This window comes from Mobula birostris, chromosome 1 (assembly GCF_030028105.1).
Source record: "Mobula birostris isolate sMobBir1 chromosome 1, sMobBir1.hap1, whole genome shotgun sequence".
NCBI lineage: Eukaryota > Metazoa > Chordata > Chondrichthyes > Myliobatiformes > Myliobatidae > Mobula > Mobula birostris.
Window position 1 is genome coordinate 251,236,370 of NC_092370.1, and position 24,862 is coordinate 251,261,231.

The 24,862-nt window shown below is 44.3% G+C and overlaps 1 protein-coding gene across 1 annotated transcript in view; it reads right to left on the reverse strand.

The window, feature by feature from the left end:
- The window catches only part of LOC140194116 (protein unc-79 homolog), a 338,541-nt gene that overhangs the window by 156,817 nt on the left and 156,862 nt on the right, over positions 1-24,862 (reverse strand). Inside the window, exon 30 of the mRNA XM_072251578.1 lies at positions 21,353-22,558. Coding sequence (XP_072107679.1) covers positions 21,353-22,558 — 1,206 coding nt within the window. The remainder of the gene's footprint in view (positions 1-21,352; positions 22,559-24,862) is intronic.

Below are 24,862 nucleotides of genomic sequence, written 5' to 3' on the forward strand. Positions count from 1 at the left end.
CTTTTCTCCTTGGAGCGATGGAGGATGAGAGGTGACCTGACAGAGGTGTATAAGATGATGAGAGTCATTGATCGTGTGGATAGTCAGAAGCTTTTCCCAGGGCTGAAATGGCTAACACGAGAGGGCACAGTTTTAAGGTGCTTGGAAGTAGGTACAGAGGAGATGTCAGGGGTAGGTTTTTTTACACAGAGAGTGGTGAGTGCGTGGAATGGGCTGCAGGCAGCGGTGGTGGAGGCGGAAATGATAGGGTCTTTTAAGAGACTCCTGGATGGCTACATGGAGCTTAGAAAAATAGAGGGCTATGGGTAAGCCTAGGTAGTTCTAAGGTGGGGATATGTTCAGCACAGCTTTGTGGGCCAATGGGCCTATATTGTGCTGTAGGTTTTCTATGTTTCTATGTCTCTGGTTCATTGTATACCACCCAATCCAGTAGAGCTAAACCCTTAGCTGGCTGAACAACAAGCTGCTCTAAAAAGCCATCTCATAGGCATTCAACAAATTCACTCTCTTAAGATCCATTACAACCTGAGTTTGCTAATCTCTGTGCATGTTAACATCTCCCATAACTACTATAACATTGCCCTTTTGACATGCCTTTTCTATTTCCCATTGTATGCTGTAGTTCACACCCCATCTACTGTTGGGAGGCCTGTATATAACTGCCATCAGGGTCCTTTTACCTTTGCAGTTTCTTAACTGAACCCACAAGGATTCAACATCTTCCGATCCTATGTCACATCTTTCTAATGACTTGATGCCATTCTTTACCAGCAGAGCCACGCCACCCCCTCTGTCTACCTTCCTATCCCTCCAACAGGACGTGTAACCTTCAGTGATAGCCACAACATCATAGCCAACCATCTGTAAAAGTGCAACAAGATGGATTGAGATATAACACTTCGAGTAATGTATTTGCTACCCTTTTTGATTCTAATGCACTAGTACTCACCCATTGGCTGAAATTATGCCCTTTCATCTGGCTGCCCTTCCTAACAGTCTGACTGTCCGCTACCTTTGCTTTTTTCCAATCCATCCTAGCCTGAAGTTCCTTCACTCCGGTTCCCACCCCCCTGCCAAATCAGTTTAAAATCTCCCCAACAAACCCTTTCTAACAAACCAGACACGAGAATATTGCTCCCCCTCAGGTTCCTCCAGAAAAGATCCCAATGATCCAAGAAGTTGAAGCCCTGCCCCCTGCACCAGATTCTTAGCCACGCATCTATCTGCCAAGTCATCCTGTTTCTACCCTCACTAGCACGTAGCACAGGTAGCAAACCAGTAATTACTATCCTGGAGGTCTTGCTTCTCTGCTTTTCAGGATTTCTTTGCTTTTCCTTCCTGTCATTGGTACATATATGTACCAAGACATCTGGACCCTATCGTTTCCTCCTCCCAAATGCTGAGGGCGCAATCTGAGACATCCCTGACCCTGGCAACATGGAGGCAACATACCATCCGGGAGTCCTGTTCACATCCACAGAACCTCCTGTCTGTTCCTCGGACTATTGAGTCCCCTACCACTCCCATCTTCTCTCTCTTTCCCATCTGCACCTTGGACGTATGCTCAGTGCCAGTAACCTGGTCATGGCATTCCCCGAGGAGGTCATCCCCCACAACAGTATCCAAAACTGTATACTTATTATTGAGTGGAATGGCCACAGGGGTCCTCTGCACTAACTGCCTATTCACTTTCCCATTCCTTCTCCTGACAGTCACACAGCCATCTGCCTCCTGCAACTTTGGGGTGACTACTTCCCTATAACTCCCATCGATGATCTCCTCACTCTCCCGTACAAGCCAAAGGTCTTCCAGCTGCTGCTCCAGATTGATAACACAGTCTTTAACAAGCTGCAACTCGATGCACTTCATGCAGATGTAGTTCCCTGGGAGCCCTGGGTCTCACAGGACTCCAACATCCGGCATGAAGAACACACAATGGTCATTTAAACTACACTAAGTACTCCTGACACAGTAAGGAAAAAGGAAAACTTAACAGAAACTTACCCAGAACTTAGCCCCAATCTCCTGTCTTTCCCCTGTATCCCTTCATGCCTTGACCAATCAAGAATCTATCAACCTCTGCCTTAAATATACACAAAGACTTGGTCTCCACAGCAGCTTCTGGCAAAGAATTCTACAGATTCACCACTCTCTGGCAAAAGAAATTCCTCCTCATCTGTCCTAAAAGGACACCCCTCTATTCTGAGGCTGTGTCCTTTGGTCTTAGACTCTCCCACCAACGAAAACGTCCTCTCCACATCCACTCTATCATGGCTTTTCACCATTCGATAGGTTTCAATGAGGTCACCTCTCATTCTTCTGAATTCTAGTGAATGCAGACCCAGAGCCATCAAACACTCCTCATATGACAAGGTATCCTGGAATCATTTCCATGAGCTACCTTTAAACCCTCTTCAGTTTCAGCACATCCTTTCAAGATAAGGAGCTTAAAACTGCTCACAATACTCCAACTGAGGCCTCACCAATGTTTTATAAAGTCTCAACATTACATCCTTACTTTTATATTCTAGTCCTCTTGAAATGAATGCTAACATTGCACTTGCCTTCCTCACCAGACTCAGAATCCTGCACAAGGACTCCCAAATCCCTTTGCATCTCAGTTTTTTGTATTTTCTCTCCACTTAGAAAATAGTCAACCCTTTCATTTCTTCTATCAAACTGATGATTACAGACTTCCTGACCCTGTATTTCACCTGTCATTTCTTTGCCCATTCTCCTAATCTGTCTATGTTGTAACGGCTCTACTTCCTCAAAACTACCTGTCCTTCCACCGAACTTCATATCATCTGCAATTATCGCAACAAAGCCATCAATTCCATCATCCAAATCAATGACATGTCATGTGAAGAGAACTGGTCCGAACACAAACCCCTGTGGAACGCCACAGTCACCGGCACCCGACCAGAAAAGGTTCCCTTTATTCCCACTCTTTGCCTCCTGACAATCAGCCACTGCTTCATCCATGCTAGAATCTTTCCTGTAATACCGTGGGGTCATTGCTTTTTAAGCAGCCTTATGTGCAGCACCTCGTCAAAGGCCTTCTGGAAATCCAAGTACCCAACATCAACCAATTTTCCTTTGCCTATCTTGCTTGTTACTTCTTCAAAGAATTCCAACATATTTGTCAGGCAAGATTTTCCCTTGAGGAAACCATGTTGCCTATGGCCTATTGTATCATGTGCCTCCAAGTACCCTGACACCTCATCCTTAATAATCGACTCCAACATCTTCCCAACCACCAAGGTCAAACTAACCGACCTATAGTTTCCTTTCTTCTGGCTCTCTCCTTTTTTGAAGAGTGGAGTGACATTTGCAATTTTCCAGTCTTCAGAAACCAATCCAGGATCTAGTGATTCTTGAAAGATCAGTATTAATGCCTCCACAATCTCTTCAGCCACCACTTTCAGTACCCTGGGGTGTGTATACTATCTGGTCCAGGTGATTTATCTACCTTCAGATCTTCCAGTTTCCCAAGAACCTTCTCTCCAGTTATGGTAACTTCACACAGTTCATGCCCTCTGACACCTGGAACTTCCACCATACTGCTCGTGAAGACTAATGCAAAATACTTATTTAATTCATCCACCATTTTGTTGTCCCCCATTACTACCTCTCCAGCATCGTTTTCCAGCAGTCCAGTATCTACTCTCACCTCACTTTTGCACTTTATTTATCTGAATAAACTTTTGGTAACCTCTTTAATACTATTAGCCAGCTTACTTTTGCATTCCATCTTTACCGTCTTAATAACTTCTTTAGTTACCTTCCGTTGGCTTTTAAAAGCTTGTTAATCCTCTAACTTCCCAATAATTCTTGCTCTATTATATGCCCTCTTCTTTTGTTAGCCACGGTTGTGTCATCTTTCCTTTAGAATACTTCTTCCTCTTTTGGATGTAGATATCCTGTGCTTTCTGGATTACTTTCAGAACTTCCAGCAATTGCTGCTCTGCCATCATCCCTGCCAGTGTTCTTTTCCAATCAATTCCGACCAACTTCTCTCTCATGCTGCCCTCTATTTACAAACTCAGTAAAGCAAACCATTGCCTAGCAAGTGGTAAGACTCCTGGAAAAGACGGCATTACACCTGAGGTCATAAAGGCTGGTAAGAAGTATGGTCTGCTACAGCACCTGCATGAACTTCTCTGCCAATATTGGGAGGAAGGATCAGTACCCCAGGACATGCGCAACTCCAACATCTTCCACCTCTACAAGTACAAATGTGACCGTGATGACTGCAATAAGATACCAAGGCACCTCACTTCTCAACATCATTGGCAAGGTGTTCCCTCACATGCTACTCAACCGTCTACAGACACTGGCTGCTCGATAACCCAAAATCACTGTGTGGGTTCCAAGTGGGACGGTCAACAATTGACAAGATCTTCTCACTACACCAACTCCAAGAGAAATGCCGAGAGCAGGGACAACCACTGTACGTCACCTTCACTTACCTGACAAAGGCCAGGTCAGCAGAAAGGGCTTCTTCACACCGTTCAAAAGATTGGATGTCCTCACAGGTTCCTCGGGATAATCGTATCTTTTCATGAAGACATGTAGTCCCTTCCCAATCAAGAGCTGTGTGAAGCAGGGCTGCATACTGGTTCCTATGTTCTTCAGCAGCTTTTTCTCCCTGCTACTGTCCCATGCCTTCAGTTCATCAGAAGACAACGTACACCTCCACACCAGAAATGATGGCAGGCTGTTCAACCTTGCACATCTCAGAGCAAAGGCCAAGATGTGACTGGTACTGATAAGGGAGCTGCTGTTTGCAGACAACGCCGCCCTGACATCACACCCAGAGGAAGCCCTCCTGAGACTCATCAACTGCCTCACACTCGCTTGCAGACTTTGGTTTGACTATCAGCTTCAAGAAGACAAACACCATATGCCAAGATGTCAACAACAAACCAAACATCTGCATAGGAGGCTGCACCCTCAACATAGTGGATAAGTTCACCTACCTTGGCTCCCTCGTCTCAAGCACCCTTTCCTTCGATGTCAAGCTCAACAAGTGGATCGGCAGAGCAGCAACAATGATGTCTCGGCTGGCAACAAGAGTCTGGGTGAACTCATGTTAATCAAGAACACCAAGATGAAGGTCAACCAGGCCTGTGTGCTCAGTACGCTCCTGTACGGCAGTGAAACATGAACGATCTACCCTCACCAAGAGCACAGCCTAAACACCTTCCACCTCCACGGAACAATCCTGGCATCGCATGGCAGAATCATGTCCCAAACAAGGATGTTTTAGAACAAGCAGGCATCGCAACCATGTTCACCCTCCTCACTCTGCATCACCTGGGATGGCCTGGTCAGATCAGGGTCGTGGAGGATGGTCCGATCCCCAAAGAGAGCTCGCCACCAGCACCAGACCTACTGGAAGACCAGCCTTGTCTGTAAGCGCAACATGAAAGCAAGGGACATTGACCAAAAAAGTCTGGGAAGTCGTGGCAGTGGACTGCAGCAGCTGGAGACAGACCATCAATGCTGGTGTAAAGAGGAGCGAGCAAAAGGTACAAGAGCATCAACATCACCACCCCCACAGCCAGACACTAGATTCACTGCAAAAACTGCGGCAAGACTTGCTGCTCCAAGATTGGACAGTACAGCCATAGCAGATGTTGCAGCTCTTCAACAGACTGACCCAGAGTGCACACTACATTTCCATTATCCTTACAGACAGACAGACAGATCATCATCATAGAAAGGTACAAACGTTTGTAGTTACACACGTGGTGAAGGACACAGGAAACTGGGTGACAGTCAGGTAGGGGAAAGGGGTTAAGTAGTCAGTGCACAGCACCCCTCTGGCCATCCCCCCAACCACAAGTATATTGCTTTGCATACTTTTGTGGGGGAGGGGAATGACCTATCATAGGAAAGTCACAGAGGTTAGTTCTCTGGCGCTGAGTCTGACCACAATTCAGAAGGGAAGGGGGGAAAAGAGACAAGCTGTGGTGATAGGGGATTCATTAGTTATGGGAACAGAAAGGAGATTCTGTGAGAACAAGATTCCCAGATGGTATGTTGCCTCCTGGGTGCCAGAGTCCAGGACAGCTTGGATTGAGTCCTCTGCAGGGTGTATAGCCAGAGGCCATGGTCCATGATGAATGATGTAGATATGAAAAGTGGCAAGTAAGTTCAGGGAATTAGGTGTTAAGGTAAAGGACAGGATCTCCAGGGATGTGATCTCAGGATTGCCACCTGTGCCATGTGCTAGTGAGGCCAGAAATAAGTAGTTCATCCAGTTCATCATGTGGCTCAGGATTTGGTGTACAAGGGAGGGCATAAGGTTTTTGGAATCATTGAGCTCTCTTCCAGATCAGGCAGGATCTATATAGAAGGGACCATCTGCACCTGTACTGGAAGGGCACGGATATCTTAGTGGAAAGATTTGCTAATACTGCGTGTTGATGTTTAAACTGGATTTGCAGGGGGATGGGAACCAGAGTGTAAAGACAGTTAGAGGAGTGGTTCTGAGAGCAGATGTTGGTAAGCCCTCAGATAAAAGTCAAGAATCAAAAGATTAAATCTGATGCGACTAGTGCCTTAAGCTGCACATATTTCAATGCAAGCATTGCAGGAAAGGCAGATGATCTCAGGGCATGGATCAACACCTGGAATTATGGTATTGTAGCTATTAGTGAGCGGTTGTAGGAGGGACAGGACTGGCAGCTCAATATTCCGGGGTTCCGTTGTTTTAGACATGACAAAACGGGAAGGATGAAAAGAGAAGGGGAGGTGTGACTCGTCGCGGAAAATGTCATGGCAGTGTTCAGTCAAGACAGACTAGAGACGTTATGGGTGGGACTGAAAAATAAGAAAGCTATGGCCTCATTAATAGGGCAATATTACAGACCACCCAGCAGTCTGTGTGATTTAGAGGAAGAAATTTGTACAGACTGTTATAAACATAAGGTTGTTATAGTAGGTAATTTCAACTTTCCACATATTGACTGTAAAAGGACTAATTGGGATAAAGTTTGTCAAATGTATTCAGGAAAGATTCCTTCATCAGTACATAGAAGTCCCAATGAGAGTATGTACGATACTGGATCTGCTGGGAATGGGACAGGGCAGGTGACAGAAGTTTGTGTAGGGGAACACTTGTACCTAATGACCAAAATGCAATTAGTTTCAAAGTAAATATGCAAAAAAAATTGGTCTGGTGCATGAGTTGAGATTCTAAATTAGAAAAAGGCCAATTGTGATGGTATCAGAAAGGATCTGGCAAGTATAGATTGGAAACACAAAATAATCTGCAGATGCTGTTGTCAAAGGAACACTCACAATGCGCTGGAGGAACTCAGTAGGTCAGTCAGCATCAGTTGAAAACATTAGTCGATGTTTCAGGCCGAAACCCTTCGTCAAGTGTAGATTGGAACAAGCTGCTTTCTGGCAAAGGTGTCATGGTAAGTGGGAGGGAGGCCTTCAGAAGTGAAATTTTAACAGTACAAAGTTTGCATGTGCCTGTCAGAACCAAAAGTAAAAACAACAAGTGCAGGTGGTCTCGGCAGGTAGGAACAAATGGTGCACTCACGGAAAATAAGAAATTCAAGAGAACACTTGAGAAAGAAACCAGGAACGCTAAAAGAAGGTTTGAAGTTTTCCTAGCAGACGTATTTAAACCATCTTTAGCAACAAGAGAGTTGCTAGAGGAAGGAGGATAGCCAATGGTGTTCCGCTATTAAGAAATGCTCTATACAGAAACCAGGAAATTATCAGCTGGTGAGTCTGTTATCAGATGTGGATAAGTTATTGGAAGGTATTCTAAGGGACTGGCTATATCAAAGGTTCATCTATTATCAAAGTACATACAACTCTGAAATTCTTCTTTAGATAGCAATGAAATCAATAAAAAAAAAGAACGGGACACAATTATCAACCACCAAATTCCTCCTCCCCACACAAAAAAAAAGAACAAAAAACAGAACACGCACATCAACCCCATAATCCCCCTCTCCCATGCACAAAAAAAATGAGAAAGATAGGTCGAAAAACACAGAATATAAAAACTGTAAGACTGAAAAAAGTCTAGAGTCCAAGTTTATATCCAAAATGCTGAAAACCTGGGTAGCATGCTCCCGGCATAGCGGATCGCCTTTCCCTCTGTAGCAGAGTGATCGCCCAGCGATCAAAAGCAGCCTCTTCTCTCCATAGCTGATCGATTCCCCCAGCGATCAAAAGCAGCCTCTTCTCTCCATAGCTGATCGATTCCCCCAGCGATCAAAAGCAGCCTCTTCTCTCCATAGCTGATCGATTCTCCCAGCGATCAAAAGACAGTCTTCCTTCTCCAGCAGGAAACCGATCTCACCAGCAATCAAAAATCAGGCGGCCAGCGCTCACCTTCTGCAGTCACCTCAATGTTTCAACCTCCCTTGTCTCTTTAATCGGTGAAATAGAGGCAGACATCAGCTTATGCACCACAGACAGTACAGCCTTCTCGCCCTGAGGTTTGGGCACCCTGCCTCTGCTTCCTGGAATCCTCTCAGAGACAGCAGATTGCTGGAAGACCTCCAAACTGCAAATCACAAGCTCCAACAATTCCAGAGTCACATCCACAACGAAAAACAAATGTCAAAGACATAAAAGAAGTGGTTTCATAATCTATCCAGAAGTCGACCAAAGCAGCGTTGTATGCAGGCCCATCTTGACCAGAAGCATAAGTAAGTATTTGGACAGACATGAACTGATTAAGGATAGTCAGCATGGTAGGTCATATCTACCCAATCTTATAGGAAGCTTTCAAGGAAGTTACCAAGAAAGTGGATGAAGGCAAGGCAATGGATATTCTCTATATGGATGTTAACAAGGCCCCACATGGCAGGTTGGTCAAGAAGGTTGAGTCATTCAGCATTCAAGATGAAGTAGCCCTTTTGTACTGCTGAAAGGTCTTGGCCCAAAATGTCAACTGCACTCTTTTCCATAGATGCTGCCTGACCTGGCCTGCTGAGTCCCTCCAGCATTTTGCATCTGTTACTAAATTGGTAAATTGGATTAGACATTGACTTTGTGGCAGAAGCCAGAGGGAGGTGGTAGAGGGTTGCCCTCTCGTACAGGTGGAGGCCTGTGACTAATGTAGTGCCACAGGGATCAGTGCTGGGTCCGTTGTTTATCATCTCTGTTTTGTGTGTGGGTAGGAGTATTTGCTCACAGGGTGCGTGTGAAGCGCCTAGTGCAGTAGTGTTTGTAGTTAGTGCATGCTGCATGCCACATAGTGCTCTCTGCTTGCTACTCTCTGCTTACAGCCATTCACGCTGGCTAGCCTTCTTAACAGAGGGTGAAAAGAGGAGCCGAGTGTGTGAGCCTCCTCCTGCCAGTACACAGCCTCTCCACCACCAAGACTCCTGCAGTGCCTCCTCGGAGCCACACACGGAAACTGGGTATGTTACAGACCCAGGCTAAACTACAGGGGATCTCAGAGCTGCAGTGGGCCCCAGAGACGTGGCGTGCAGGCCCACCCTGGTGCCCGTCAACCACTGTCCCAGCTATGGGCAAATAGCCCCACTGCCTTGTGGTAAGTCTGCTGAGACGAGGCTAAGGGAGCACACCCTGACAGAAAAGCAATGTGCTGGCGACACGCAATAGGCAGGCCTTAACAGACTAAGGACCCGGCAGCCTCCTGCAGCCAAGATGTGGGACCGGTTGTCCTGGGATCACCCTTCCCACCGGGATTTACCTCATCATGGTGAAGATAGTGCTACTGGGGATGGCGCACCCCCTGCGGCACTTTAAAATTTTCCTTGCGCAGGTCTCCACCTCTGACTACGGTGAACAATACCTGGGCATTACATATGGTTGAAGTCTGACAGTGATGGGGTGTCTGGCAACAGGAGCAGGTACGAATGGACTGGGAGCTCCTAGTCAGATCCCTGCATGGCAGCGGCACAGGGTATTTGGTCGCTAGCAGCTGGGACTGAGTGGCAACAGTTTTTGGCAGATCCCTGTGCGACTGAGCAGCCCTATTTAGGGACCGCACTGCTCACCCCAATTGGGGAAGGGCCTAGAAAAGGTGGCCTATAAATTGCCCATTCAATCACTCACCTGGATAGGTTACCGCGCCAATCAGTTTATTCCACTACTGCAGTCGAAATAAGAAACCATACAACCTACAACTGGCAACATGGAATGTAAGGACTTTTTTCTTTCAACCCTCTTTTTTGGATCAAGCCTATCTAGGCTGGAAAACTAAAGGTATAATATGTTTTCCTGATTTATTTTTGGATAAATGTTTTATGTCTTTTGAACAATTATCTAATAAACATAATCTACCTAGATCCCATTTCTTTAGATACTTACAGATCAGAAACTTTTTAAATACTGTTCTTAGCACCTTTCCGATTTCATATTCATCGGATATAATGGAAAGAATTCTAGATTTAAATCCTTTTCAGAAAGATTCAATAGCAATTATTTATAATATGATTATGAAAATAAATCCAGATGTATCAAATTCAATTAAGAACGACTGGGAAAGGGAATTTAAGCTTATTTTACCTATAGAGAAATGGCAAAAAAAAATTTCTGTTAGTTAATTCTTCCTCTCTATGTTTAAAGTAGTACACAGGGCTCATATGTCCAAGGATAAATTAGCTCGTTACTACTCTCATATCAATCCTGTATGTGATAGATGTAATTCTGAGATAGCCTCATTAACTCATACGTTTTGGTCATGTCCTTTGCTGAAGAAATACTGGGATGACATCTTTGATATTACTTCAACTGTTTTGAATATTGATTTACAACCTCATCCTATCACCGCAATCTTTGGTTTACCAACGATAGAACAACATCATCTGACCCCCTCAGCTTGTCGGATGATTGTTTTTGTTATACTAACGGCTAAAAGATCCATATTATTGAATTGTAAAGATTCCTCCTACTACATTTCAATGGTTTTCTCAAACTATGTCTTGCTTAAATTTAGAAAAAATTAGAAGCGTCATTTACAACCCTTCTATTAAATTTGAAGAGATTTGGAGACCATTTATTCAATACTTTCATATGATGTAATTTGACCCTTTCCAATTCTATTTTGTTACTCCATATTCAGAGAGAGGAGCGGAGTTAACGACACTAATGGTCTTATCTGAGGTATCATAAATAGCCCATTCTTTTTCTTTTCTTTTTTTAGTTTAGTTTACTTTTAATTGGGTTAGATTTTTTCCTTTTGGGGTATAATTTTTTTTTCATGATATTTTTATATTTTCACTTTATATTTTCCTATATTATATTTGTACTTTGTGAGATTTTGGGAGGTTCATTAATTATGTGTCAATTGAGCTCATAATTGTATAAACTATTTATCAATAATGTAATCCCAATTTCTCTGTATCTATTTTCTGTAATGTCTATGATGCTGAAATTAATAGAAAGATTGAAAAAGAAAGGAATGTAAGGACTCTCCTGGACTGGTATGGCATCTCTGACAGACCTCACCGGAGAACAGCCTTGATCGCTGCTGAGCTGAGGCGCTACAACATCGACATTGCTGCCTGAGTGAGACCAGGCTCCTGGATGAAGGCTCTTTAACAGAGGAAGGGATGGGTTACACCTTCTTCTGGAAAGGTTTTCCCCCAGGTGGACAACATCTCCACGGAGTAGGCTTGGCCATCACAAACACCTTTCTACCAAGTCTCACAGAAACACCTGTTGGCATTAGTGAAAGACTGATGACCCTCCATATCCCCCTGGCAAAGAAACATTATGCCACGCTTCTCAGTGCCTATGCACCAACTTTGCCATCTGAGAATGAGGCCAAGGAAGGCTTTTATCAGACATTGGATGAAGCTCTTTGCCAGATTCCTAAGAATGATAAGATCCTTTTGCTTGGGGACTTCAATGCTAGGGTGGGACAGAACAACAGGATATGGAGTGGAGTGCTAGGTAGGCATGGTATTGGCAAGGTGAATGCAAATGGCATGAGACCACTTACTCTTTGCTCTGAGCATAACCTTACCATAACCAACACCATCTTCCAGCAGAAGGCAAAATATAAGACCTTTTGGATGCACCCTCACTCTAAACATTGGCACATGATCGACTTCATCACTGTGAGTGACATCAAGGATGTTCTTATCACCCGTGCCATGAGAGGTGCAGAGTGCTGGACTGACCACTGTATGATTGTGGCCAAGCTCCATATGAAAGTGCATCCCCCCCCCCTTGCAGCTGCAAAAACCCGATAAAAAGCGGCTAAATTGCAACTGCTTGAGAAACACAGAAGCAAGTGAGTTTCGACGCATCCTAGCTGAGAAACTAAGGGAGCTGGGACCTTGTCTGAGCTCAGAAAATACCATGGAACAATAGTGGACCTATATCAGCTCTGCGCTCTATGAGGCAGCAGCCCAGTCCATTGGCCATAAGAGCAGGAACCACCAAGACTGGTTTGACAATAACTCAGACACCATCCACAACTTGCTTAGGGCCATGCACAAAGCACACCGGGCAACCTCAGACAACCTTTCATCCACCAGCATCAGGCAGCATTGGCAGGCAGCTCAGAGGAAAGTGCAAAAGGCAATACGGGCCATACAAAATGAGTGCTGGACTGAAAAGACACATGAAATCCAGTCCTTTGCCGATAATAATAACATGCATAATTTTTACAATGCTGTCAAAGCCATCTACGGCCCAATAAATAGATGCGTTACTCCTCTGAAAACAGTAGATGGTTTCTGAAGAATCAGAATACCATTCTGCTGAGGTGGGCTGAGCATTTTAACACCCTGCTTAATCAGGACTTTGATGCAGACCCCACCATCCTGGACGAACTCCCTGAACTTCCTCCTATCCACGACCTCAGTCTACCACCAACCTTCCAGGAGGTTCTACCAGCTGTCCATTCCCTTAAGAACAACAAGTCCCCTGACACTGACAATACCCCTGCTGAGTTACTGAAGAATGGAGGGTACATGTGTATGCGCACCCTCTACCAGTACGTCACCAAGGCCTGGACTGATGAGAACATCCCACAGCAATGGAGAAATGCAAACATCGTTGTCATTTATAAGAACAAGGGTGACAAGGCCATCTGCAGCAATAGTAGGGGCATATCACTCCTTTCTGTTGCTGGAAAGGTCCTGGCTAAGGTGATGCTTACGAAGGGGATATTGTGCTTGACTAATCTTCTGGAATTTTTTGAGGATGTAACTATGAAAATGGACAAGGGAAAGTCAGTGGATGTAGTTGTCCTGGACTTTCAGAAAGCCTTTGATAAAGTCCCACATAGGAGATTAGTGGGCAAAATTAGGGCACATGGTATTGGGGGCAGAGTACTGACAAGGATTGAAAATTGGCTGGCTGACAGAAAACAAAGAGTAGCGATTAATGGGTCCCTTTCGGAACGGCAGGCGGTGACCAGTGGGGTACCACAGGGTTCAGTGCTGGGACTGCAGCTGTTTACAATATATATTAATGATTTAGATGAGGGAATTAAAAGTAACATTAGCAAATTTGCCGATGGCACAAAGCTGGGTGGCAGTGTGAAATGGAGGATGTTATGAGAATGCAGGGTGACTTGGACAGGCTGGGTGAGTGGGCAGATGCATGGCAGATGCAGTTTAATGTGGATAAATGTGAGGTTATCCACTTTGGTGGTAAGAACGGGAAGGCAGATTATTGTCTAAATGGAGTCAAGTTAGGAAAAGGGGAAGCACAACGAGATCTAGGTGTTCTTGTACATCAGTCACTGAAAGCAAGCATGCAAGTACAGCAGGCAGTGAAGAAAGCTAATGGCATGTTGGGCTTCATAACAAGGGGAATTGAGTATAAGAGCAAAGAGATCCTTCTGCAGCTGTACAGGGCCCTGGTGAGACAACACCTGGAGTACTGTGTGCAGTTTTGTCTCCAAATTTGAGGAGGGACATTCTTGCTATTGAGGGAGTGCAGCGTAGGTTCACAAGGTTAATTCCCGGGATGGTGGGACTGTCATATGTCGAAAGATTGGAGCGACTGGGCTTGTATACTCTGGAATCTAGAAGGCTAAGAGGGGATCCTATTGAAACATATAAGATTATTAAGGGATTGGACACGCTGCAGGCAGGAAGCATGTTCCCGCTGATGGGTGAGTCCAGAACCAGACGCCACAGTTTAAGAATTAGGGGTAGGCCATTTAGAATGGAGTTGAGGAAAAACTTTTTCACCCAGAGAGTGGTGGATATATGGAATGCTCTGCCCCAGAAGGCTGTGGAGGCCAAGTCTCTGGATGCTTTCAAAAAAGAGATGGATAGAGCTCTTAAAGATAGCGGAATCAAAGGTTATGGGGATAAGGCAGGAACTGGATACTGATTGTGGATGATCAGTCATGATCACAGTGAATGGCGGTGCTGGCTCGAAGGGCCGAATGGCCTACTCCTGCACCTATTGTCTATTGAGTCAATGCTGCCTGAATCGCAGTGTGTATTTAGGAAGAACAGGAGCGCAATCGACATGATCTTCAAAGCCTGGCAGCTTCAGGAAAAGTGCCGGGAGCGACATCAGGACCTGTTTATGGCCTTTGTCGACCTCTCCAAAGCATTCAATACTGTGCAAAGAGAGCTCTTATGGGATGTTCTCCTCAGGTTTGGCTGTCCCAATAAATTTGTTAACATCCTCCACCAGTTCCACGATGGGATGACTGCTCGGGTGACCATAGGAGGACAAGAGTCCGAGCCCTTCATTGTACACACGGGGTGAGGCAGGGGTGTGTGCTAGCACCAGTGCTCTTTAACATCTTCCCCTTGTGTGTTACCAAGCCTCTCCACAACAAGATTGAAGACAGCAGTGGTGTGGCAGTGGACGTCAGATTAGATGGCAACCTCTTTGACATCAGGAGGCTCCACACAACCACCATACTCCGTAGAGAGGGGGTCCTGGAGCTGCAGTATGCAGACGACTGTGCTCTTGTGGCCCATACTCCGGAGGATCTTCAGACTGTCCTTGCTGTGGCAGTGAGAGCGTACAGCAGGATGGGGCTGACTGTCAATACCACCAAGACATAAGTGGTTTGCCAATGGAGTACCAGTGTCCCACCCACTCTACCTGCCTTCACTGTTGGTGATGAAAAGCTGTCAGTAGTGCCATCTTTCAAATATCCGGGGAGCATTCTCTCTGAGGATAGCGGCATTGACAATGACATCCAGAGCCGCATTAAACAGGCATCAGCTGCCTTTGGGAGACTTCGGCGTAGAGTCTTTCAGAACAGGAGCCTTCGTCCCTCCACAAAGGTCACCGTATACCAAGCGGTCTGTGTCACCACCCTCCTTTATAGCTGTGAAACTTGGGTAACCTACAGCCGTCACATCAAGTCCTTGGAGCGCTTCTACGTAAGCTGCCTCCAGCACATCCTGGGAATTACCTGGTGTGAGCGGGTGCCTCACACTGAAATACTTGTAAAGACCAACTGCAGAAGTATTGAGGCCATGATCACCCAGCGTCAGCTGCAGTGGCTGGGGCACGTGATAAGGATGCCCCCATGTCAGCTACCCCGCAGAGGGTTATACAGCCAGCTACATCATGGTCGGTGCTCAGCTGGAGGGCCGAAGAAGCGCTATAAGGATCAGATGAAGAATGCTTTAAGGAAGTGCAAGATCAGACCTGAGGACCTGGAGGAGGTTGCTGCTGACCGTACCACTTGGCGACAGCTGTGTAGGGACGGGGTTTGTATTCTGGAGATGGAAAGAACAACCAGAAGACAGCAGAACAGAGCCAGGAGAAATGCAGCCACGGTTGCCACCACTACCACATATACATGTCCCACCTGCAATAGAGCTTGTGGGTCCAGGATAGGACTGTATAGTCATCGAAGATCTCACCGTTAAAGGAGTGGACATCGTCATCGGATTTCGATGGACAACGGAAGAAGAATCATTTCTATCAATGATCTGGATGATAACATTGTTAACTAGATCCGCAAATTTGCAGATGACATAAAGATTGGAGGTGTAGTGAAGAAGGCTATCATAGCTTGCAGAGGGATTTGCATCAGCTGGAAAAATGGGCTGAAAAATGGCAAATGGAACCTAATGCAAGTAAGTGTGAGGTGTTGCGCTTCAGTAGAACCAACCAGGTTTCTACGCTGTCTTATACAGTCAATGGCAGGCACCGAGGAGTGTGGTAGAACAAAGGGATCTGGGAATACAAGTCCATAATTCATTGAAAGTGGCTTCACAGGAAGATAGGGTTGTAAAGAAAACTTTTGGCATATTGGCCTTCATAAATCAATGTACTGAGTACAAGAGATGGAATGTTATGCTGAAGTTGTATAAGACATTGGTGAGGCCTAATTTAGAGTATTGTGTGCAGTTTTGGTCACCTACCTGCAGGAAAGATGTCAATAAGGTTGAATGAGTAACGAGAATATTTACGAGGATGTTGCCAGGTCTGAAGGGCCTGAGTTATAAGGAAAGACTGAATAGGTTCAGATTTTGTTCCTTAGAATGTAAGCACAGCTTATTCAAGCTTGTCCTGTGCCATATTCAAGTTTGCTGACAACACCACTGTCGTAGGCTAATGTGAGAATGCTGTTCTTGGACTACAGTTCAGCATTCAACACCATAGTTCCATCCAGGCTCGACAAGAAGCTCAGAGACCTCAGCGTTGACCCTGCCTTGTGCAGCTGGATCCTGGACTTCCTGTCAGATCGCCAGCAGGTTGTAAAATTGGGCTCCCTCACCTCCAACCCTCTGACTCTCAACACAGGAACCCCTCAGGGCTGCGTACTGAGTCCCCTCCTTTACTCCCTGTATACCCATGACTGTATCGCCACCCACTGCTCTAATCCGCTAATTAAATATGCCGACCACACTACATTGATTGGCCTTATCTCAAACAATAATGAGGTGGCCTACAGGGAAGAAGTCATCTCTCTGACAAAGTGGTGTCAAGAAAACAGCCTCTCCCTTAATGTTGCAAAAAAAAAGCAGCTGGTGGTGGATTACAGGAGGAATGGAGAAGGGCTACCCTCTATTGACACCAATGGACCTGGGTTTGAGAGGATAAACAGTTGTAAGTTCCTCTGCATTCACGTCACCAAGGACCTCACATGATCTGTACACACCAGCTGTGTGGTGAAAATAGCACCTCTTTCACCTCAGACAGTTGAGGAAATTTGGTATGAACCCCCAAATCCTAAGAACTTTCTACAGGGGCACAACTGAGAGCATTCAGGACATTTACAAAGACAGGTGTGTAAAAAGGGCCCGTAGGATCATTGGGGACCCGAGTCACCCCAACCACAATCTATTCCAGCTGCTACCGCAGTATAAAAGCCAGGTCCAACAGGCTCCGGGACAGCTTCTTCCACCAGACCATCAGACTGATGAATTGACGCTGATTTGAGTGTAGTCTATATTACATTGACTGTTCTACTTATTATAAATTACTATGATTGCACATTGCACATTTAGATGGAGGTGTAACGTAAAGATTTTTACTCATGTATCTGAAGGATGTAAGACAGTATATAGGAAAGGAGAGAGATTGAAAATATGGCTGAGTGGTGCTGTAACAACAATGACTTAGTTAATGTCAGCAAGCCCAAAGAGCTGATTACTGCCTTCAGAAGGAGGAAACGAGAGGTCCATGAGCCAGTCTGCACTGGGGGGGATCAGAGGTGGAGAGGATCAGCTACTTAAAATTGCTCAGTACAGAGTCATCGCTTCAGAGGACCTGTCCCATGCCCAGCACATACGTGCCATTACTTTCTTATGTCATCTAAATCTTTGACAAACTTTTATAGATGTATGGTGGAGAGTATACAGTCCTGCCAAAGGATCTCGGCCTGAAACATCGACTGTACTTTTTTTCTAGAAGCTGCCTGGCCTGCTGAGTTCCTCCAGCATTTTGTGTGTGTTGCCTGGATTTCCAGCAACTGCTGATTGCCTCTTGTTTTAAATATGGCTCAGTCCATTACAGGTAAAGCCCTCCCAACCATGAGGCACACCGACATGGAGGACTGTCACATGAAAGCAGCATCCATCGCTAAGGACCTTTGTCATCAGGCCATGCTCTCTTCTCACTGCTGCCATTCGAAAGTAAGTGCAGGTTTCTCAGGACCCACACCACCAGGTTCAGGTACAGTTATCACCCCTCAGCATCTGGCTCTTGAAGTAGACGGAATAACTCCACTCACCACAACAATGAACCGTTCCCATAACCTATAGACTCACTTTGAAGGTCTCGTCATCTCATGATCTCATTATTTATTGCTATTTATTTATGATTATTATTGTTGTTTGTCTGTCCTGCTGGGGCCGGTCTTTCATTGATTCTATAACGTTTATTGCCTCTACTGTGAATGCCCGTAGAAAATTAATCTCAGAGTTGTATAATGTGACAACTGGGTACTTTGATAATACATTTACTTTGAACTTTAAAGTCATTAACTATTTATTCAACCGTTCCCTATAACTCGGGTCCTCAAGTCTTGGTAATATCCTTGTAAATATTATCAGCACTCTTTCAATTTTATTGATATCTGTCCTGCAAGCAAGTGACCAGAACTGCACACACAAAGGGGCAAGAGTGGGAGTGCAAACTCAGGGCACCAGAGGACAACTTTCAAGTGATTATAATGGAGAGGGTGAATAGAATTGGGAGGATACAAGGATAGCAGGTAGTAAAAAAAATGAAAAGGTTCAAGGCAGCGACCATCATTCCAGTGCCAAAGAAGGCAACAGTAACCTGCCTACACACACAAAATGCTGGTGAAACACAGAAGTCCAGACAGCATCCATAGGAAGAAGCACAGACGATGTTTCGGGTAACCTGCCTAAATGACTATTGTCCAGTGGCATTAACAACCATTGTGAAATGCTTTGAGTGGCTGCACATGGAGCACATTAAAGCCTTTCTCCCAGTTACACTGGACCCTTTCCAGTTCACTTATCACTCAAATCAATCCAGGGATGATGCAATAGCTTCTGCCACCCACTCTGTCCTGTCCCACTTGGAAAATGGGATCTCATATGCCAAACTACTGTTTATAGACTTCAGTTCAGCATTCAACACCATCATACCCCAGAAACTGATGGGGAACCTGTCCTCAGTGGGTCTCAACACTTCCCTCTACAATTGGATACTGGACCTAACAGTAAGGCCACAGTCAGTCCACGTGGGCAGCAACATCTCTTGCTCCATTACGCCAAGCACTCACACTCCCCAAGGCTGTGTGTTGTGCTCAGCCCACCGCTGACGTATGACTGTGTCACAGGATCCAGCTCAAACCGTGTCAAGTTTGCGGATGAGTACTACGACAAGACAGGGTATAGAGAGGAAGCTGGTATACTGGTGTGAGAAGGACAACCTGAGCCTGAACGTGGAGAAGACAAAGGAAATCACTGTGGACTTCAGGAAGGTGCAGATGAACCCCCTCTGTGAATACGTGGCTCCTCCAAAGAGAAAGTTAAGTGCACCAAGTTCTTGGGAGTTCACATCACAGAACCTCATCTGCCCCTTAATATCACCACCCTGAACAAGAAGGCACAGCAATACGTCCACTTCCTAAGAAGATTGAAGCAAGCAAGGCTACCCCCTCCCCATCTTAAATGCATTTTACAGGAGCACCATTCAGAGCATCCTGACATTGCATCTCAGCCTGGTACTGGAGCAGCACAGTGTCAGTCCAGAAGTCCCCACGAAGGACAGTGAGATCAGCTGAGAGGACCACAGGGGTCTCTGTACCATCTATCGAGGACACTTACCAGAAGCACTGCAAACGCACAGCCCTTAGTATTATTAAGGATCTATCCAGCATCTTCTCTGACTTTCTACCATCAGGCAGGAGACAACGACGCATAAAAACAAGATTGGTCAGGATGAGAAACAACTTCTTCCCCTAGGCCATTAGGCTTCTGAACACCCTGCTGCACTGTATCTGAGTTAATCTGTTCCGTATCTTACCATATTTAATATTAATGCACTTTAATTTGTTATTTATGTGTGATTCAGTTGTAGATTTTATCCTGACCTTCATAAGTTATCATGTGTTATGTGTGCTACTGTGCTTTATACCCTGCTTCAGAGAAATATTGCCTCATTTCTATATACATTATATATGTTATATACATGTACATAGTTAAATGACAGTAAACTTGACTTGAAATGCTGGGTTAGAACATTCTCTTGGACCTTCCATTTAGATAAAACTACTGCTCTTCTCATCAGGGAGGAGGTACAGGAACCTGAAGACACATACTCAACATTTTAGGAACAGCTTCTTCCCCTCTACCACCACCTCAACACCCTCACCAACCTCCACTCATTGTAATTTACAGATTTATAAAATTAATGTACTGCTGATGTAAAACAACAAATCTCATGATATATGCCAGATGTTTCAATACAAGGTGGCCTAATTTCCTTGTACAGCTCTAAGAGAGCTCTCCTGGGGGAAGTCTGTTGTCCCATGCACAGCTGCCGTAAATCATGTCAGCGCACAAGAATGATCTTTAGCCTCAAGTGCCCAGACTGGCCTGACGTGCCCATGGAATAGTACTCTTCTCCTTGCACCCATCACGTAGGAGTATGGGAGCGTGAAGACACACTCAACATTCCAGGAACAGCTTCTTCCCCTCTGTCACCAGATTTCTGAACGGACAATGATCCCATGTACACCACCCCACTATTTTTCCCTTGTATTTCTGCACTACTTCGTTAATGTTATACATATACATTGTACTGTGCTTCAGCTGCAAAACAAAACAAGTGTCATCACATACGTAAGTGATGATAAATCTGATTCAGATATGGGTCTCTATTGTGGACTGAGAGTCCGAGGGAAAGAAGAATCATGGTTGGGAAAAGAGGAACAGAGAGGGGAGAGAGTGGGAAGCACCACAGAGACATTCTGTAATGATCAATAAACCAATTGTTTGGAATCAAATGACCGTTCCTGGTGTCTCAGGGCTAGGTGGGTCTGCACCCACAGCACCCCCATGCCCCTGGCACTCCTCCTCTGCCACCTGCCCCATATCTCTCGTGCAGCACTCAACCTTCGCCATTCCTAATATCCTCTACTTCTGTCAGGTCAGGTTTACAAATTCTCTCTCTGCTGCACATTGACAAATACAGTACTGAGCAAAAGTCTTAGGTAACCAAAATATACATATATAATGTGTATAAAATTACTGCTTCCACAAAACAACAAATATCATGACATATGCCAGATATTGTGATTCTGATTCTGAAACAATTTTGTTAAATTCATGCTGGAAATTAGAGATGCCAGACGTGTAGCATTGTTTAAAACAACGTTGTGTCCAAATTTCTCGCCTGCCAGCTTTTGAAACATATTCCCCTCCATGTTTTAATATTCCAATTTGGAAATGATGAATTTGTATCAATTCCTTACCAGTGTCTTTTTGATCTCCAATTCTGTCTAAAATATTAAAAGAAATATCAAGGTATTCCCTCTGAATTGCGCTGACAGCAATCTTCCTTTGCTTCTTCTGCCTTGGGACAATCTGGATTTTGAATTCTGTTTCTTCGCCACTTTCATCTTTTTGGTCATTCTCAACAGTGATCTCTGCCTCTGTCTCTGTCTTTTCATTCTGTTCACCTTCTGAAGGAAGTTTGAGGAGTACTGTTTTTACAACAGGACTTGGTAAAGGACTATCAGATTTAGTTTGATCTTTATTCAACTCAAAAATGTCATCCTGGGATACTTCCAACACAGCAGACGACTTCCGAAGATTTTCTCTCTTTTGCTTAAGAGTAAGAGGACTTTCACAACCTGAACACTTGGAATATTTCTGTGGTGTTAGCTCTCCCAGGTTTTTTTGATCATTTGTAACTACTGACAATATATTCTCAGTATCCAGCAAAGAAGTATTAGAAAAATCGAGACAATGCGAGTCTTTAGAACAATCTTCAACATTGACTTGTACAACTGGAGTAATATTCAGGCCAAGTGGTGTGGTATTGTACAATGTATTAGTTTCGACATTTAGTTTATTGTCAGGAGGATTCTGAATTTCATATTCCTCATCACTTTCCACAATCCTAAGAGGGGGGAGAGGCACAAAGACCAGAGAATCACTATCAGAACTTGAAAGAATTGACTGTTTGTCGGGTGCACATGATGAGTCAGATGATAAGTCAATCAAATCGGTTTCCTCCTTTGCAAAGGAAGTACTTTTCTCAGGAGATGCACTTTTAACTTCAAATGTTTCTGTGCAATTGAGTCTGACTTCTGGTATTACAACTTCAGGTCTCTTCCCTTCCTGGGAGCCCTCTGCAGCCAAAGACCTTTCCTGAAGCTCTCCAGTCATCAGATCCTGATCTGCTCTTCCATACATACTGTCCATTTGATTATAATAGGAAGGAAAACTTGATCGCTTTTCAGATTGATATCGATCTAGACATGACCTTCTGCGATGCTCATCCAAAGAATACAGAGCAGAGTCTGCATTTCCAATATCAAGTGACTGTTGCTTAATTGCACGCAATTTTTTCTGTTGACCAAAGGCTTCCTGTAATTTTGGAGATGTGCCACAATGCATAATATTATCTGGCAAAAGACTTGAATCTCTGTATTCAGACAGTTCTATCTCTGAACCTAAGAAAAAAAGAATTAATATTTCAAAAAGATTTTATAGGTAACATTTTAAATAAGCAACTGAAATTCATAGTGTTAGATAAAATTGAGTATCTTCATTAGAAACAGAGCATACATTAATATTTTTTCATTTTTCCCACTTAAGATAAGCAATGCACCTCACATGTACTGAAGTCAAATGTTGTGTTCCCTTTTAAACCGAAATTTCACATTGTCATTAATTTAAATACATGAAGAACTGAGGATACTAACCAATGATAGAGTAAAAAAATTCCACATAATTGGCACCTTTTACAAAGGGAAATGCTGAAGATCATAAAGCCAAAAGATATAGAAGCACAATTAGTCCACTCAGTCCATCAGGTCTGCTCCACCATTTCATCATGACTGATCCATTTTTCCTCTCAGCTCCAGTTTCCTGCCTTCCCCCTGTATCCTTTCATGCCCTGACCAATCAAGAGTCTATCAACCTCTGCCTTAAATATACATAAAGACTCGGCCTCCACAGCTGCCTGTGGCAACAAATTCCACAGATCCACCACACTCTAGCTATAGAAATTCCTCCTCATCTCTCTTCTGAGGCTGTCCTCTGGTCTTAGACTCTCCCACCAGAGGATGCAGCCACTCTATCAAGGCCTTTCACCATTCAATAGATTACAATGAGGTCACTGCTCATTCTTCTGAATTCCAGTGAATACAGGCTGAGAGCCATCAAATACTCTTCATATAACAAGTCATTCAATTCAGGAATCATTTTTGTGAATCTCCTCTGAACCCTCTCCAGTTCTCTAAGGGGCCCAAAACTGCTCAGAATACTCCAAGTGAGGCCTCACCAGTGCTTTCTAAAGTCTCAACATTACATCCTCACTTTTATATTCTGGTCCTCTTCAAATAAACACTAACAGTGCATTTGTCTTCCACACTACAAGTTCAACCTGCAAATTAACCTTTAGGGAATCCTGCACAAGAACTCCCAAGTCCCTTTGCACCTCAGTTTTTTTTTGTTTTCTCTCCACATAGAAAATAGTCTATCCTTTTATTTCTTCTACAGAAATGCATAATCGTCACTTCCCGACACTGTATTCCATCTGCCACTTTCTTGCCCCTTCTCCAAACCTAAGTCCTTCTGTACCCTCTCTACTTCCTCAAAACTACCTGCCCCTCCACCTATCTTTGTATTATCTGCAAACTTGGCAACAAAGCCATCAATTCTATCAAAATCATTGACAGATAACGTAAAAAGAATCAGTTCCTTATTTCCACACTTCGCTTCCTACCAATCAGCCACTGTTTTATCCACGCTAGAATCTTTCCTGTAATACCGTGGGCTTGTCATTTGTAAAGCAGCCTCATATGTGGTACCTTGTCAAAGGCCTTCTGAAAATCCAAGTACACAATATCAACTGATTCTCCTTTCTCTATCTTGTTTGTTGTTTTTTTTATCAAATAATTCCAACATATTTGTCAGGCAAGATTTTCCCTTGAGGAAACCATGCTGACTATGGCCTATTTTATTGTGTGCCTCTGAGTACCCTGAGACCTCATCCTCAATAATCGATTCCAACATCTTCCCAACCACTGAGGTCAGACTAACTTGCCTATAATTTACTTGCTTCTACCTCTTTCCTTTTTGCAATTTTCCAGTCTTCCGGAACCATTCCAGCATCTCATGATTCCTGAAAGATTATTACTAATGCCTCCACAACCTCTCATCCACATCTTTCAGAATCCTGGGGTGCACATCATCTGCCTGAGTTGACTTACCTACCTTCAGACCTTTCAGTTTCCCAAGAACCTTCTCTCTAGTAATGATAACTTCACATACTTCATGGCCATGACACCTGGGACTTCCATCATACTGCTAGCGTCTTCCACAATAAAGACTGATGCTAAATACTTATTCAGTTCATCCGCCACTTCCTTGTCCCTCAATACTACCTCTCCAGCATCATTTTCCAGCAGACCGATATCCACCCTCGCCTCTCTTTTACACTTTATGTCTCTGAAGAAACTTTTGGTATCATGAAAAAAAAACTCTTCTCGGGTTTCCAACTGGGTACAGGTATTAGTTTAAACTGACATTTCGATGACGAATTCTGCCACCTTCATCAGGGCGATGGCAGACTTTGTCACTGAAATCAGTTAAAATCAATACTTGTACCCTGCTGGAAGCCCCAGAAGAATTTGTTCATCGTAGATGCCGGAAAAGCACCAGATCCTTTTTTCTTGGTATCCTCTTTAATATTATTGACTAGCTTACTTTCATATCCTAACTTTTCCTTCTTAGTGACTTTTTAGTGACCT